Here is a 16,478-nt window from a genome sequence, read left to right as displayed (position 1 = left end):
AGTTCCAATCCCCCTGCCATGAGCAGGGACACCTTCTCCTAGACAAGGTTGCTCAAAGCCCCAACCAACCTGGCCTTGAACACTTCCAGGGATGGGGCAGCTACAACTTCCCTGGGAAGCCCGTTCAAGTGCCTCACCACACTCATAGTAAAGAATTCCTTTCTAACATCCAATCTAAACCCAACCTCTTTCAGTTTAAAGCCATTCCTCTTTGTCCTATTACCACACAGCCTTGTAAAAAGTCCCTCTCCAGCTTTCTTGCAGGCCCCCTTTAAGTACCACAAGGTGCTACAAGGTCTCCCCAGAGCCTTCTCTTCTCCAGGCTAAACCCTCCCCAATTCTCTCAGTCTGTCTTCATAGGAGAGGTGCTCCAGCCCTCTGGACTTCTGGAACAGGACCAACTCTTTCTTACATTGGGACCCCAGATCTGGATGCAGCACTACAGGTAGGGTCTCGTGAGAGCAGAGCAGAAGGGCAGAATGCTCCCTTGACCTGCTGCCCATGCTGTTTTTCATGTGGCCCAGGGTGCAGTTGGCTTTCCGGGCTGCAAGTTCACACTGGTGCATCATGTGGAGCTTCTCATCAAAAAACATCCCAAAATCCTTCTCTGCAGGGCTGCCATTCTCTGCCCAGCCTGTATTTGTGCTTGGCATTGCCATGACACATGTGGAAGACCTTGCAATCAGCATGACTGTAGCAGGAAGGACAGAAAAGGTTCTTATTCTCAAGAGAAAACAGGTGGCACTGATCCTGGTTGGGACAAGAAAGAGAAAAGAGCAGATGGATTGAGGGTACATCTGTAGTGCTTTAGCCAGCCACTACAGAATTATGCTCTACTACAACATCTGAAGGCTCAAAAGTGAATGAGTATCCTCTGACAGAGCCTCCCATGAATAGTTAATGAATTTCAAAAATATTAGTCTTACATTCATGTGACCAAAAGAGAGGGAAAAAAATCCAGAGCTAGAGAACATAGTTCATTAATTGAAAACTGATCCTCTGCTAGCTACTGTCAAAAGCAGCTTCTGGGTTGTTTTTTTCTGCAGAGAAGCTGCTGCTGGGACTTTGCCAGTTCAGCAGTTAAAAGTAATCTCAAAGAATCCCTCAGCAAATTGTAAAGTGCTCAGGCTGAAGAAAAACACAGTGTTCAGGGACTGAACTGATTGTTTTAATTTGCGTAATACTAGCAGAAAGAAGCACTTAAGAATTATTCTGCTTAATTCACCTGTTCCAGAAGCAAGGCAAAACCAAGCCAGCTTTAATAAATACACCAGACCTAAAAGTATTTGATTTTATCTCCATCTAGATAAGGGAAAGTGCAAAATCTAGCAATAAAAATGAAATTATGTTATTACACTGTATTTTCTATATACTAACAAGGAGCTAGGGGCATGCATTGACACAACACAGCAGTCAACAGGATCTGACTCTTTACTGTCTGATCTGTTCCTTTTACTGCTTGGAAAAGAAGAGACACAGGTCATCTGAGTACTCCCAAAGTCTCTAAAGATGGTGCCACAGTGCACCTACCTCACTTCTTCACAGCAGCCAATGCATTTCCTTTCACTTCATTTAACAGACTGTGACAAATGTGCAGATCTCACCCCAGACGTGTGCAAGTAATTGACTCAAAGGCAAGAATAAATCCTTTCTTACCTATTCCCCACTTATATTTTTAACATCATAGCCGTCAAAATGCAGCAAATCAATTTTTCCCCCCTTACTGTCTCCACATTGCTTTTTCAGAGTATTTTTAGTTGTTCTGATTAAAAATTTACCTCTTAAGTACCACTGAGGACACAGTGCATATCTTGATTACAGTTTTGTATAACTTTTTCAGCCTACCTACGTATCTTTTTTGCAAAAGAAAATGTGGAGCCATATTCCTCCTTCCTTCCCTTATCTTTCTAACAAAAGAGAAATTTTAGTATCAAACTTTAAAAAATTAGGTCTCAGACCAGTAGGAAAACAACCTCACTGCAAAATGCAGAAAATACTTTTTCAGAACAAGGATGTGAGGCCATCACACCTAATGGGATTACAGAAGGTACCTTACAGAAGAGAGACATGGCATGCTAAGCTGGAAAAAAACATTTTTAGGGCTCACCCAAAGCAAAGATAAGCAGCCTCGGCACTTTTGGATTTTCTTTGTGGTGCTGCATTGTAGGGGACAGGTATCATCCCTGGACTCCCTCTGTCTTCTTCATCAGGGACAACTTGGGTTACCAATGTCTTGTGCCACTTCTACCACATAATCTACCATGTGTGACTAGCCAGTATTTCCTCTATTACTTTGGTCAGGTGTGTACCAAAATGCAAGACACTGCTCTCCCTCGGATTCTTTGCATGGCAGCAGTTTTTATTTGCTTACTCATAGTGGCCAGAGACCTTTTCACTTTTTGACTGCCCTTCAGTTAGCCTTTCTTTTTCCCTGTGAAACCTGTTTCCTTTCCAAAATTGGAGAAGTCTTGACCACTGAAAAGAGATTACTTTCTGATGTTGATTAGACAGCTTAGACTAGCTGAGTAGTAGAAGGCCTGAACTTAAAGATATGGAGCATAAAACAGCCATTGCAAAAAGTAAGGAAAAAAACCCTCACTTTCTTTTCTTCCTTTAGTAACAATACAGTTCAAAACACTCTCTTTGTTTTTGCAAATGTTTGTTCACTAAAATGTTCCAAAGGGAAAAATGTCAGCTACAAATCCTCACTCATCATGTATTTGCACAGCAATGCTTAAAGGTCCTTAAAGATCTCCAAGGATTTGAAGGAAATAATTCAGTAAGGTAGCAGAAACAGAGCCACTGCCTTCCAGTGTCTGGTTACATGGCTCATGCAGCATAGGACAACTTCAGGCAAGTCACAGTGAACTGGTTTCACAGACCATGCACAGAAAAATATGTTCCACCAACCAAATGTATGAAAGTCTGTTTGAAGCTAATACACCAAGGTAAGATAGCTGAAATCCACAAGATGGACTGTGGAAAATGTTTTGCTCACTGAAAGGAATACTTCTCTATTCTGCCTACCTTACAGATGCCCTGCTCCTGTTCTTGCCAAAACCACCACAGTTTCACTCAAGTTCCTTGGCACTTCAGCAAAGTCACACTTTTTTTCATATATGCTGGATGATTCTTTATATACCTGAACAACAGGTGTGTTACAGTCATGTTTTGCGTTATTCATCTTGAATGAAGTTACACTCTGACTGTGTTAACAGGAAAAGCCTGGAGCAACATTTATATTCCCAGAACATCCTAAAAATTGGGTGAGATTTTCCCAACCACATTCTGTCTGTGATGGCCATTTATGCTACAGGCAATGGGAAGGTATCAACAGCTGACAGAATTACCCTCTGACCAGTTCAGCGTCATGTACTAATTGCTCCCTCCCTCAGATGTATGTTCTGAAGGCAATAGCCATATTTCACACAGGTGACACATCTCTCTTGTTCAAGGATCCCCTATTCCCAGATTTCCCAGTATAACTGCAGACCTAAAGCCCCTGAGCAGCTGCTGTTTGACAGCTGAGACCAACAGGCCATCTCCTTTCATGTGATACCTTGTGCAGACACACATCTGTAATGTGGGGAGGTGTGTGGGGATTGCAGACACCTGGGAAGTCCATGTTCTCCTTTTAGTTTGACACTTGTGATTCATAAAGAGCATTTGGGATAGGCAAATCTGTTTGGAATTGCTGAGATGAAAGAAAAAGGAAGAAGTTCTTGTGGATCAGGGGACTCCTGCTGAGAATCCCAACAGTTAATCTCTGACCCAGAACCACTTTACACAAAAGCTAGCTACCTCAACCTTTTTGCTAAAACTTGGTTCTCAGCTTGGAACAGAGCACATAGATCTCTTTGCTCTGTGAGGTCCACCTGTAGCACCGGTGAACAGGAATTTCCAGGAACAACAACATTCCATAGAGTTAAATACAGAAATGTCAATGTGTTCTAACTACTGCTGGTACATTATTTTCTAGTAGGGAATGCTTATCTTTCCACCTCAAAGTAACATTTGACTGCAATATGAAACAACTTTCTGCTTGACAGATTTTACGATTGATCTAGTCCCACTATCCTGGCATCCATTACAACTAGTTTCCACTGTAAGGAAAAGAAAATAAAATTTTTGCAGACAAAAGTAAACAAGGAAGTTTATTTTCTGGAAAGCCTTCTTCACACATTACACATTACTCAGTTTACTTCAATGCTGTGGTTTTGGTTCGGGTTTTTTTGTTAAGTTTACCTAAAATGCATTTACGCTGGAACGGTTCTTAATTACCTTGGCAGAGTAACTTGGCATTCTCCTAAATTTGTGCTTTTTAGCAATGAGACTCCTTCCTGCCGTATCTTTTAATTATCTGTGCCTGAAAGTTGTCTCAACATTATCACCTTACAGAGTGGATAATCGAGACTTACTTTGATTTACTTGATTTCAGGCATCTCTTCCTTGTTTAAACAATTACTTGTCTCATGCTTTTTTTCCCCTCCCCTTTCCTTTTTCCTGTAGAGGAATACATTCTTACTGCTAATACACACCATAATTGCAATGTACTGGAGCATGGATATCAGTCTGAAGCCCTGTGAAACCTTGAAAGGTTTCTGAACCAAAGAGAAGGCAACTACGCAGTATCACACAAACAGCCTCTATGAAAGATCTTAATTTAAAGACCCCTTTCTGTGTTATAAATTAGTTTTATTTGTATAACATTTTCTGGTTTCCAATCTTTATAGTCCTATAACTAAGAAAGGTGGTTTAAGAAGGAAAGTCAGACTACTAAATGTCTTAATTCCTCATGAAACTGGAATTTTTAAAGGATGAAAAAAAAAAAATCTTAATTTTAAATTCTAGAAGTGATTAACTACAAGCATGAACTTATTAAGCTGCTTGTAACTAATATGCAAAACAGCAGCACTGCAGGCTTTCCTATCCTAGGCACTTTTCTCCCATCGTCCACAGCTGATTCACTACAAATTCAATGCAATGGTTACAAGTATCTCAATCTGTAGTATACAGATCCATAGCAACACTGAGGATCTCTTATGTTAATTTCTATGCCCAGAAGCTTTTCTGCAACACTGAATTAAAGAAGCCACTGTATCATTCCTATAACAAGATGATTATCTTAGAATTAAGACTAAGTAGAAAACTCTTTTCAAAGAGTTAGTCTTCCAAAGCCTTTAGAGATCAGACAAAATTACTTATATGGCTTACATCATCAGTTCTCAAAAGTTACATATCTGCACACATTCTATTCTAAGGAGAAAAGATGTTATGTTACACTCCTTATTCATGATTCCATTTTTAATGTGGTAGATAATCTCCTTGGAATCACTGATTTTTAATGGGGTATTTTGAAAGATTTATTTTATTGCTGTTGCAGTTGAACAAACTAAGAGAACTACAACATCACTTACCAATAATCCATTAGTGTCACATCCCAAATTCTTCAGACATGAAGGTGAGAAGTTTTTCCTCCTTATAGTGTCAAAACATATCTGGATGTCTGCTGAGTGAGGGCTTAACGGTTTTAGAGAACAATACTAGTAAAGTCCTAAATCTGTGTGATAATTCTCAGTGAGCAGTCATCTTTCTCGTCTATTTGCAAAAGTCACAGAGGGTATCAGAGGTTCATTCTTTGCAGAGGAACATCTGTCATCCCTGGTATACGTTCCAGATGTGTCAAAGCGTATCAAAGGAGAAAACACACATAGTAGAAATCCAGAGGAGTGAATCCTGGCCCTATCTCACCACTCTACTAGTATGGTACACTATTCTAAGTAAGGAAGAGAAGAATAACCTATGAGTTGAGCCATGACTGATGCAGTGCTGCTGGCAGGTCCTCACAGTGTATCTGGATTTCTCCAATAAGCCGCAAGAGTAATCACAGAATAATACTGCCTCTGTTTCAGAGAGCAGGGAATGAGATTTCTCCAAACCTTCAGCCTTAGCAGAGCTGCTTACACTAAACGTAGGATTTTCCCCTAAAAGATGATATAACAACAAAGATAACTGCTTATTTGGTATCACTGGGAAGCATGTAGACAAAAAGCAGCAACAAGTCATGTCATGTCATTCAGCATGAATGAGTGGACAGGTTAGTTCCAGAAATGGGTTCAACATCCCAATTTTTACTAAAAATGTTGATTGTACTCTATCATCATGATAGAAAATAATCAAATATATTTTCAGCAGGATCTGCGTGAGCAGCTTTCAATGTCTATGTACTTGTGCTGATACGATGGTGCACTCCAAGTGACAATATGAAGTTATCCATACATGCAACAAACTTGTTTTTGGATTTCCCTGAAGGATACAGTCTTGTTGTTCTTTGCAATTAACAGTACTTATTGTCTTACCCTAACCTATATTCCTCTGCTGCACACGCCATTTATGTGAGCGTGAGAACCATGCAAAAATTAACGACTCAAAGCTTTCAGATGACCACTGCATTTGCATTTCGCTTTCTTCACGCAGCAGAAACATATAACACCACACGAAAAGGGTAAAAAGGAAAAAAAACCAAAAAAAATAAAAATCCACTGAACCACCATGAAAACTAGGCATAGAACAATCTGTTCATCTGGTCTGCATCACACATCAAATTCAATAGAACAATAGGGTCAAATTCCTGGATGAAGAAGAAAATAAAAAAACCTATAGGTTTTTGGAGCACAACATGAAGCATTTTCCTGTCATCTTCAAAAAACACTGCAGTTAGGTTTATTATCTGCCTTTCTACAGCACCAAAAAAAAAGTCTCAAAGAAGATAAATTATTTTAAACCTCAGTTTTAGAAAATTGGGTAGTTAGCAGCTTATCTGTCTCTTGATTTGGAAACAGAAAATTGAGAAAAAAGCACATACGTAATAGCTGTTACTTGTCAGTTTTTGAGACAACTGTTAGTATTAGTTAGACAAGTACCCTGTGCACTCCATGGTCATATCAGTGCTGCCATAAGGTGTTTTGAAACCTGAGAGATTGTTCAACAGTGTATAAATAAGTGTCAGGAAAAAAGGAATTAAGTCTTTTTTTTTTCTCTCTGTTGAACATCAACAATAGTATTCTGCAACAAACCATTATTGGCTCTGACATCTATAGTAAAGGTCTACTAGTGTATAAGGATGAGAAGAAGAAAGGAAGAGAACAAGACAAAACCAGTCAATCAGTGAAGAGCAGGACTAGAATATCAGACAGTCATGCACTGCCAGACATATGGAGGAAGGCAGTTGTTCACTCTTGCTGTGACTAAATGAGCACAAGATGTTAGGATAGTCTGAATACCAGGAGCTCAGTACCAGTACAAAACCGAAACACAGGTAATTTTTTTTTAAGTAAGTATAATTATTTTTTTTTTTTGTGAAAAGGTTTTGGAACTAAAAAATGAAATATGCAAACACTGTAAAAATCAATAATTTCTTGGTATACAGAAATAAAATATTCATAAAATCATAGAATCATGAATATGGTGAGTTGGAAGGGACCTATCAGGATCATCAAGTCCAATTCCTGGCCCTGCACAGGACGCCCCAAGAATCACTTATATTCTGACCACAGGAAAGAGGTATTAAAAGTTTTACTTACTTTGGATGGGCAAATTCATCCACTAGGACAACTTTTTCTATCAAGTCTCCACCAACAGTTCGAACCAAATCATAGAAATCATTCTCAGAGTATGTCTCAGAAGGCAGCCAAAAGGAGATGTCATTGATCAAAGGTGGATATCTGCTGAGTGGCTAAAAAAAAAATTAAAAAACATACTGTTATACGTGGCTGGACTTGGTAAGTATACCTAAAATTGCTCTGAATTTGTATAACACAGAGTACACATTTTAGAGGCTTTCTGAAATGCTTTTTGGAGTGCAAACTAACCTCATAAACAACTGAGATCCAAGATTTTTTACTAGGAAATATCTTTTAAAGACCCCCTCATAACCACTTTGATTTATTCATTCAGAAGAAAAAACTTGTTTTGTTTGCTAAAATCAGCATTTATAAGCCTGAATACACTTTTGGTCAGAGTTGTTTCAAAGGATGAGATCGTTTTAGGGTGATTATTCACTGGGTAGAATTGCAATTTGTAAAAGCATTTTTCAGACTTTTTACAGTCAAAAATTCTTATCACATTCATGTTTAAAATTTACATGTATTTTATATGATTCTTATATGACACAACATGTTGATTATTTATACTGTCCAATTTCTAAGGAAGTTTTATCAATAGGTGCCTTGTTATTTAAAGCTTATAAAAAGAAACATGCTTTGCCTTAAAAAGAGGGATCAATCTACTTCCCATTAGTATAGTCATCCAAACATCTACAACAAGAAAGGTATTGCTGTTAGCATAATTATTCATTCCACAAGTACCACAACAGGTTTTTAAACACAAAGGTGCATCTTTGCTGCAGGTATAAAGACCTGATCTTGTGGGAAGACAGTGTTTTGCAAAAACAGGAAGAGAAACAAAATCAGGTAATTATTAATTTTCCGGTTTTGATGGAAATTCCTTAGACTCAGTGGGTTTCAGATCTCACCTTTAGTGAAATGTTTCTCCCTTGGAAGAATAGAAAATGGTAATGCTCTCTTTTCATGACCTCTAGGTCATACAGTGTCTTAGTTTCGTCTTCCATTAATATCCTGCAGTTGAAAAAAGTACTTTTGCACAAGATTGTTCAGGTCTGCAAGAAGAAACATCTTCTTTTTTTTTTTTTTTAATTTCGTTTATATGTATTTGACATCCCATATGGACACTTTGGTCTATACAGTATATTATCTCACTCAAAAATGTATTCCATGCCTGGGAATGTTTTATGATGGAGCAGTGAAAACTTAAGCGAGTACCTGCTAAAGCAATAAACCTGCTAATAAGGCAAGTTTACAGCATGGTGATTTACTCAAATACTGTTCTGTAGAGTGTAAATGAGTCAATAATTATCTGATAAGGAACAGAGTGCAAGTTTTAAATTAATAACCCCTCCAGTGAATAAAACTGTGAATCACAAATGATTATCCAACTTGTTAAAGGAATAAAGTTGTCAAATGAATTCATATCCTGTACACCAAATTATAAAAAAACAATACCTGCACAATTGTCTCTGCTATACAAAAGTCACAGCTGCAAATGCTGGAGATGCTCCTCAGTCAACAAGCTGGTACATGTGTTAGCATAAATAAAGTTAAAATCCTGCAGTAGCCACCTATATTCCTACTTCAGCCCCATCTACAACTATATTTATCACTGCTCTATTTCAGGAACCTGTTGAACACACCTCAAAGCTTGTGGGGACTAATCCAAAACTCACTGAACTCCCAGTTTCAAGACATTTAATTATTCAACCAGAAGATGTGGTTCATGAGCCTAAGCATGACTTGGTACCTACTTCCACTCACACAGGTATAAGGACACTAAAGAAAAATAATTAGATGCTCAAGTAATTCAGTAATGCCCTAAACCCCAAAAGGAATAGAGCACCCAAAAGTCATAGTGAATATTTGCTATTGATTTTAAAAGAATCAGGAATATGTCAGGCACATGAAGACAGCACTGTTTTTCCCACTTAAAATGAGATGTGCACAAGGACCCAATGTGGTCAGATCTTGCAAATGTAATTGGCACAGTTTGACTTACATTATCAGTGTCATCAAATTCCATGTGAGCAAAGTTGCTCAAAGATGTAATAAATTGTCGAGTCTGGCTTTTGTGGATTATCAACTGTATAGGAAAACTGCTTCTTCGACTCAATCCATGGTGTCACTAGCCTAGGTATGCTTGTGTGTGTTACAAAGACTAGAAGGACAAATGCTTGAAACATAACATAAGCAAAACTTTTCTATTATTAGGTACTGACCTTTTCTCAGAGCCTTATAATGCAGAAAAATCTTTTATGGTAAAAGGCAAGGCAATTATTCCGTATTATACTGTCCCTTTACCACCTGGCTGCAGTCAATATCATTGCAGTGAGTATTATATCAACGCTAAAGTTAGTACAAGGATAAAATCCCTAGTTCTAAATGTATTGATCTGTTTGTTGTAGAGCTACATGAGCTACATAATAGTTTTTTAGCTACACATAAAGTGCAAATAGGCTAGTAAAAGAGTCTCCAATTGGCAAGTCAAAATGAAGCTCCTAAGTTTGTATCCAGGCACCCCAGCAAACACATACCGTGGTCTAACTGATCCCTTGGCCGTTCTTTGATCCTTTCTAAACTCTCTTGCTCTTTAGCAACAGACTGGTCTAAAGCCCATTAATCCTTTTCCAAGATCAAGGCAAATGCCAGCCCTGGAGACCATTTCCTTATGAATTTACAGACACTTTAAATGTTCCCCTTGAGAAGAATGTCTTCTTCTACTAAATCTTCTACTCTGCTATCAACTCCAGCCACTACTTCCAGCTACATTCTCTTCATGGCTTAGAAGTTCTCCAGCACACTGCTGGGAGAAGCTAACAGGACACCACTTGGCTCTGTTCACCAGTTTGTGTGTTGGCCAAATTCTAGCACGCTATCCAAGCCTGGAAGCCCTGCTGTTCCTCCTTCCACTCCCTGACCATCCACCCCCCTTAGGTTTTTGGGGAACTGAAAAGAGGCTTAGGAAAAGGTAGAACTGATCACACCCACAGAGTATTGCTGCAAGGCACTGGCCAGGAGTGGCAGAGAGCATTGCCAATGCACAGACGGCTCTGAACCACTCCTTTTGGTTCTGTCAGAGCTCTGCCACCACAGTGCTATTGAATGTTCTATTTACTTTCCATTTCAAACACTGCAGTGTACTATCTTTGACAGTTTTCAACAGCATTGAACAGTGCTTTCCCAGTAATTACACTACCCATAGGACTCCACTGAGCCCATGTTGTAGGAAATATTGCAAATAATGACATCATGTTTTTAAATCATTAGGGGTGAAAGCATTTAGGAGTGCTGAATTACTATCATTTTTTAAAATTATAAAATAGGACCTTATGATGATCCACCCTCAAGGATACATATTTACTAGTCATTAGTCACACTTCCTTCTCTGGTTAATAAATAAGCCTTGTACTTACTAAAACTGCAAGCTTTTCCCTCTAAGGATGCTAATTCTAGTAAAGAAATGAGTAGCTGGACACCAGTGATATACTCTGTTTTGCCAGCCAGCCTTGCGTATGCCTAAATGTACCTAAGGAGTGCACCACTGAAACACAGGGCTGTGACTCCTCTATATGGGTTTGTGATAGTTGAAAGCATTCCTTATCCTTACCTCTCTGCTCTGCCTTTCTGTTGGAGATTCCTGCCCCTGCAGCAGCTGATAAAAACATGTGCCTGTTTCTCCACCGCTGCAGTTCACGGCCTGCCATAGGCCAGCTGAAAATTGCCCCTCTTAGTGGTTTATGCTAATACATGCTGGATGTATTGCAGCAGCTTGAGACACTGGGGGACAGCTGTCTTAAGCAGCAACAAGATCCACTAGAACTCATTTGTCAGCACAAAATAGGAAAAATCCTCGGGCTCTGTGCACATTGCCACATCAAGGCGCTACTCTGGACACTTTGGCAGAAGGAATCAAGTTCAAGTGGTCACCACAAGAACAGTCTCTGTTCATCTGCACTCAGCAAAGGAGCATCAGCTAGGCTGGATCCAGATACCTCACAGCTGCACAGGAGAGAAAATCCAATATGTGGCAGAACCCCCTAGTCTGGAGGAAAACCAGCAGGGGATAATACACAGGCAGTGCCAGCAAATAACCTACAAAAGACCATGAAGTGTCTTTAGCCCAAAAAATAGGATGAACACCAGCCTTTTCCATAAATATTTGCCATTAAGAAAAAACCCCACACTTTTCCCCAGATGCAGTAACCATGAGTGCAGTATGGAGAGGGGACAGGAGAAATTTTGTGCAGTGGACTCTCACTCAGTTCCTTCCCTGCTGCCGGCTGCAGATGGGGGAACACAACAAACGACAAACACAGCAGAGGAAAAATCTGTACTTGTATTTTGACAGCGGCAACACAAATGCAAGGTTAATGACAACACATACCAAAAACTGGGTTAGCAATTCCACAGCAGGCAAGTTATTAAAAAGCCAACCATGCTTTACTGCCATCACCAGTCTAAGTCAGAAAAATATGAGACTTAGTAGCCTTGTGGCTGTCAAGTTTTAAAAGTCTTGCATTGCCCATGCTTTGGAGAAATATCTACATAAACAATACAGTTTTAATGCAACATTATATTCACATCAAAATGAAAGCTACAGTCCTGTAATATGCCTTTCTTAATATATTCCACGGGGAAACTACATTAATACAGCATTATCATAGGAAATTTAAACACGTAACAGGCATGAAATTCAAATTTGCAAATTTACAACTGTAACTTATCCCTCTTGCACATAATGAAGTTTCCTGTATTAGTGTGTAAGCTTTTAGATTTATACTTCCGTATTTATGACCAGCGTAGACAAATTACAGTTGCTGCAGGGAACATAATTTTGAATTTCTTGGCTGCCATGGCTTAAAATTCACAGTCACAATGTTCCTTCCCTATTATAAGTTTTCTACCCCTCCCTTCATCAAATGAATTTTTTTCTCAGTATATATAGTAAGTTCTATATATTCATACATGTATATACACACACACATACACATTTTTATGTGTAAACACACACACATCTTCAAAGAAGGGAGTGGAGAAATTTCAAAAGAGAACTTCCATAAAGTCTGATAAGCAAGTATAAAAATATGTTCTGAGATTGAGGTCTTAAAACCAAAGCAAATGGACTAGTCTGGGACTGATGCACTGCTCTGTCCTTCTGTGGAGAATGGCAGAAACACTTTAGCTTCCAGTGATGCTCTGAACTTCTCAGGAAATGAACACAGAAGTATAATCAGCCCTTTTTGGAGAGCAGGATCAGTAAAAGATTGTTTTCATACGTGCTTCACTGTTCATCTAGCACTTGCTGTTTGCCATCATGGGAGACAGCATTCTTGAGCTGGATGGTTAGGCATAGCATAACAGGTCTTTTCTCTTTAAGAAAATTGCTTTTTTCATGGCATTCTGGTAATGACAATATTACCAAACCTCCTTTCTTTAAGTGACTTTTCATCTTAAAACAAGTATGAAGGACAGCATAAAAGTGTTGAACTACTGAAGAGAACTGGGTGTACATCAACTTAGATACAACTTCTCTTAGGTTTTGCAGCAGTGTTACTCAAGTCTTCTACGGGCTTCACAGCTGGGGGAAAGGAAAGGATTGCCTAAACATTCCCACAGCCATCCCATTTTCCTCCCTTTTTACTTTCTAAGTAGCCTTGTTTCTTTCCAATCCTAAAGGTTATAACTTGTCATGGTTGACATAAATGTTTGATTTCTAAGTTGTGTTTAGGAGTCCTGGTTCTGACACTGCTCTTGTTTGAGTTGAGAACTCAAGAAAAAGTTGCCACTAGCCACGAGGAGCATTTGCCTACAGACACTGAAGCTGACTGGACTTGTCAACACACACCCACAGGTCAAATCAATCAAATAATATCCCAGTTTCCACTTCAACTAGTGCAGTTCACAGCCCTTCATAAGGGTGAAAAAGGGGGAGGGATGTCAGACTCCCCTCTAGAGATCAATACCTTGAAGAAAATCATATGTTTGGCAGAAAGACCAACCTGTTTGTCAGTAGCAGCAGCCTGCACAATTAAAACAGCACTGGGTTACAAGTCATTGCTGTTCCTTATCTTGGCAAAGAACTCTCTTTGGCTTTACCTCCTTCATCCATGAGGAAAAACAATCATGAAACTGAAGAACAACGATCATGAAATTATGGAAAAACAGGAAGTACCTTGTAGAAAATATAAGAATGAAAACAATGTTTTCAAGAAACACGGTAAATTAAACTGTTGTCAAAAGTGAAATATTTATTTCCTGCTAATAGGGAGGCCCAGAGAAGGCAGAGTTACTGAAGGCCTTCTTTGCATCAGTCTTTACTGACAAGACCGGTCCTCAGAGATCTTTGACCCAGGAGACCAGGGTAAAGGAATCTTGAAAGGCAGACTTTCCCTTGGTAAAGGAGGATTGGGTTAGAGAATACCTAGGCAAACTGGACATCCTCATGTCATTTGCTTCCTTCAAAAAGGGTAAGAAAGAGGACCCAGGGAACTACCAGCCAGTCAGCCTCACACTGATCCCTGGAAAGCCACCACACTCTGGAGGCAATCTCTATCTGTATGGAGGACAAGAAGGTCATCAGGACTAGTCAGTATGCTTTCACTACAGTTAAGTCATGTTTGACCAACCTGATTTCTATCTACAACGAAACAACTACCAGGATGAATGAGGGGAGAGAAATGGATATTGTCTATCTCAAACTTAGCAAGGCTTTTGACACTGCCTCTCAAGACATCCTCATAGGTAAACCCAGGGAGTGTGGACTGGATGAGTGGACAGTGAGGTGGATTGAGAACTGGCTCAAGAGCAGATCCCAGAAGGTCATAATTAGTAGCACAGAGTCTAGTTGGAGGTCTGTCACTAATGGTGTCCCTCAAGGTTCAATCTTGGGCCCAGTGTTGTTTAACTTATCCATCAATTACTTACTTGAGGAAATAGATTCCCCCTCAGCAGGTTCACTGATGACACAAAGATGGGACAAGCGGCCAATACTCCAGGGTGCTGTGCAGCCCTTCAGAGGGACCTTGATAGGTGGAAGAGATGGGCAGAGAGGAACCATCTGAAATTCAACAAAAGCAAATGCAGGGTCCTGTACCTGGGTAAGAATAACCCCTTGTACCAGGACAGGCTGAGGACTGACCTGCTGGAAAGCAGCTCTGTGAAGAAGGACCTGGGGGCCCTGGTGGACAACAAGCTGGCCCTGAGCCAGCATGTTCTTGTGGATAAGAAGGCCAGTGGTATCCTAGGGTGCATTAGGAAGAACATTGCTAGCAGAGAGGTGGTCCTGCCCCTCTACCCCGCCCTAATGAGGCCACATCTGGAGTTCTGTGTCCAGTACAAGCAGGCCCAGCATCAGGCTACAAAGATAATCTGGGGACTGGAGCATCTGTTTTATAAGGAAAGGCTGAGAGACTTGGGCCTGTTCAGTCTCAAGAAGAGACGACTGAGAGGGAACGTCATCCATGTATAGAAGTATCTGAAGGAGGGGGCCTCAAGAGGACAGAACCAGGGTCTTCTTGGTGGTGCCAAGCAACAAAACAAGAGGAAACAGGTGGAAACCAATGCATAGGAAGTTCCACCTCAATATAAGGAAGAACTTCTTTACTGTGGGGGTGACTATGCACTGCAACAGGTTTTGGAATTTCCATCACTGGAGATATTCAAGAACAATCTAGATACAATTCCATGCAATGTGTTTTAGGATGACCCTGCTTGATCAGGAAGGTTGGACCAAATGACCCACTGTGGTTCCTTCCAACCTAACCCCTTCTATGACTCTACACCCAGGTTGAGCAGGGAGGTGCTGTGGGGCACAGACTTGACTTTCTAGCTAAGTCTCAGCACTTAGTGTGAGATGACACAGCTGCTGCCTAGCCAAATCTGTGGATCAGGTTCCTCTCTGCTGTGCAGTGCATGCCACCATGTAAGCTCTGTCCCCTTCCCACATAAGCTTCACCCTATGGGGTCTTGTTGAAGATAAGACTTTCTCTCTTGAGCCACATTCCAGGTTCCCTCAAGGTCCACAACAAGAAAGAGTTTCGTTGCTTATATTCTTCCTAAGTAGTCACCAGGCAGTTCTGCACATCATCTCATTTAGTCACCTTTTCCAATGCTAAGCAAGCACCTTTGATCAGGAAAGCCCCCTGAAGTCTCGTCACAAATGCACACACATGCACACATGCACAGGAACAAGTACAACCTTTCTTGCACACTAAAAGTTACAGCTTATTATAGAAGAGCCTGCTTGACAAAGGAAAGTCAACACCTACTATGACATTGAAAAAATTAAGATGGGTAACAGCCAATGAAGGGATTAAACTTCTTTCATAAGCTGTTCCACCTTTTCCAAGCACCAGGAAGAATGGACAGCAGGACTGGTACTGCAGCAGACTCAGTGAGTAAAAAGCTTGCCTTTACACATGTTCATCCAAAAGCAATGCTAGTTACTAAGCCTCTGTGGTCTCAGCAAAAGGGACACTGCATTCTTACATACAATATTATTTTAAAGTCAAGCTCGTTTAAATTTGTCATGAAAAATGTTTCAAGTTTAAAGTCACAATACACTTCTCTAAATGCAAATATGTATTTTAAACTGACTTGTGGTTAAAACCCTAAGAAACAATGCATGGTTCTTGAGAAGCTTTCCAGACAGGATCACTTCTATTGCCATTGAAAAGGTTATTTTTATATGATTAGTAAGGAATTGAAAAAAAATCAGGAAGGACATAAAAAATGAAAGAATTGACCTAATCCTATTAAAAGCAGGGATGTTGCAGTGTACACAGCAGAAAGATTTCCAGACACCCATTCACTTGGGCTTTTGGATATGCCTTGCCTCTTGTGATCTGATTA

At 40.0% G+C, this 16,478-nt stretch overlaps 1 protein-coding gene across 4 annotated transcripts in view; it reads right to left on the bottom strand.

The window, feature by feature from the left end:
- Window positions 1-16,478, bottom strand: part of FARS2 (phenylalanyl-tRNA synthetase 2, mitochondrial) — a 237,463-nt gene that overhangs the window by 69,810 nt on the left and 151,175 nt on the right. For all 4 annotated transcript variants that reach the window (XM_029961409.1, XM_029961410.1, XM_018076885.2 and 1 more), the window contains one exon: window positions 7,584-7,735. In XM_029961409.1, the coding sequence (XP_029817269.1) occupies window positions 7,584-7,735 (152 nt within the window). The remainder of the gene's footprint in view (window positions 1-7,583; window positions 7,736-16,478) is intronic.

This window comes from Manacus vitellinus, unplaced genomic scaffold, assembly GCF_001715985.3.
Source record: "Manacus vitellinus isolate BGI_N305 unplaced genomic scaffold, ASM171598v3 scaffold_33_pilon, whole genome shotgun sequence".
Lineage (NCBI taxonomy): Eukaryota > Metazoa > Chordata > Aves > Passeriformes > Pipridae > Manacus > Manacus vitellinus.
This window is presented reverse-complemented; position numbering and strand designations above follow the sequence as displayed.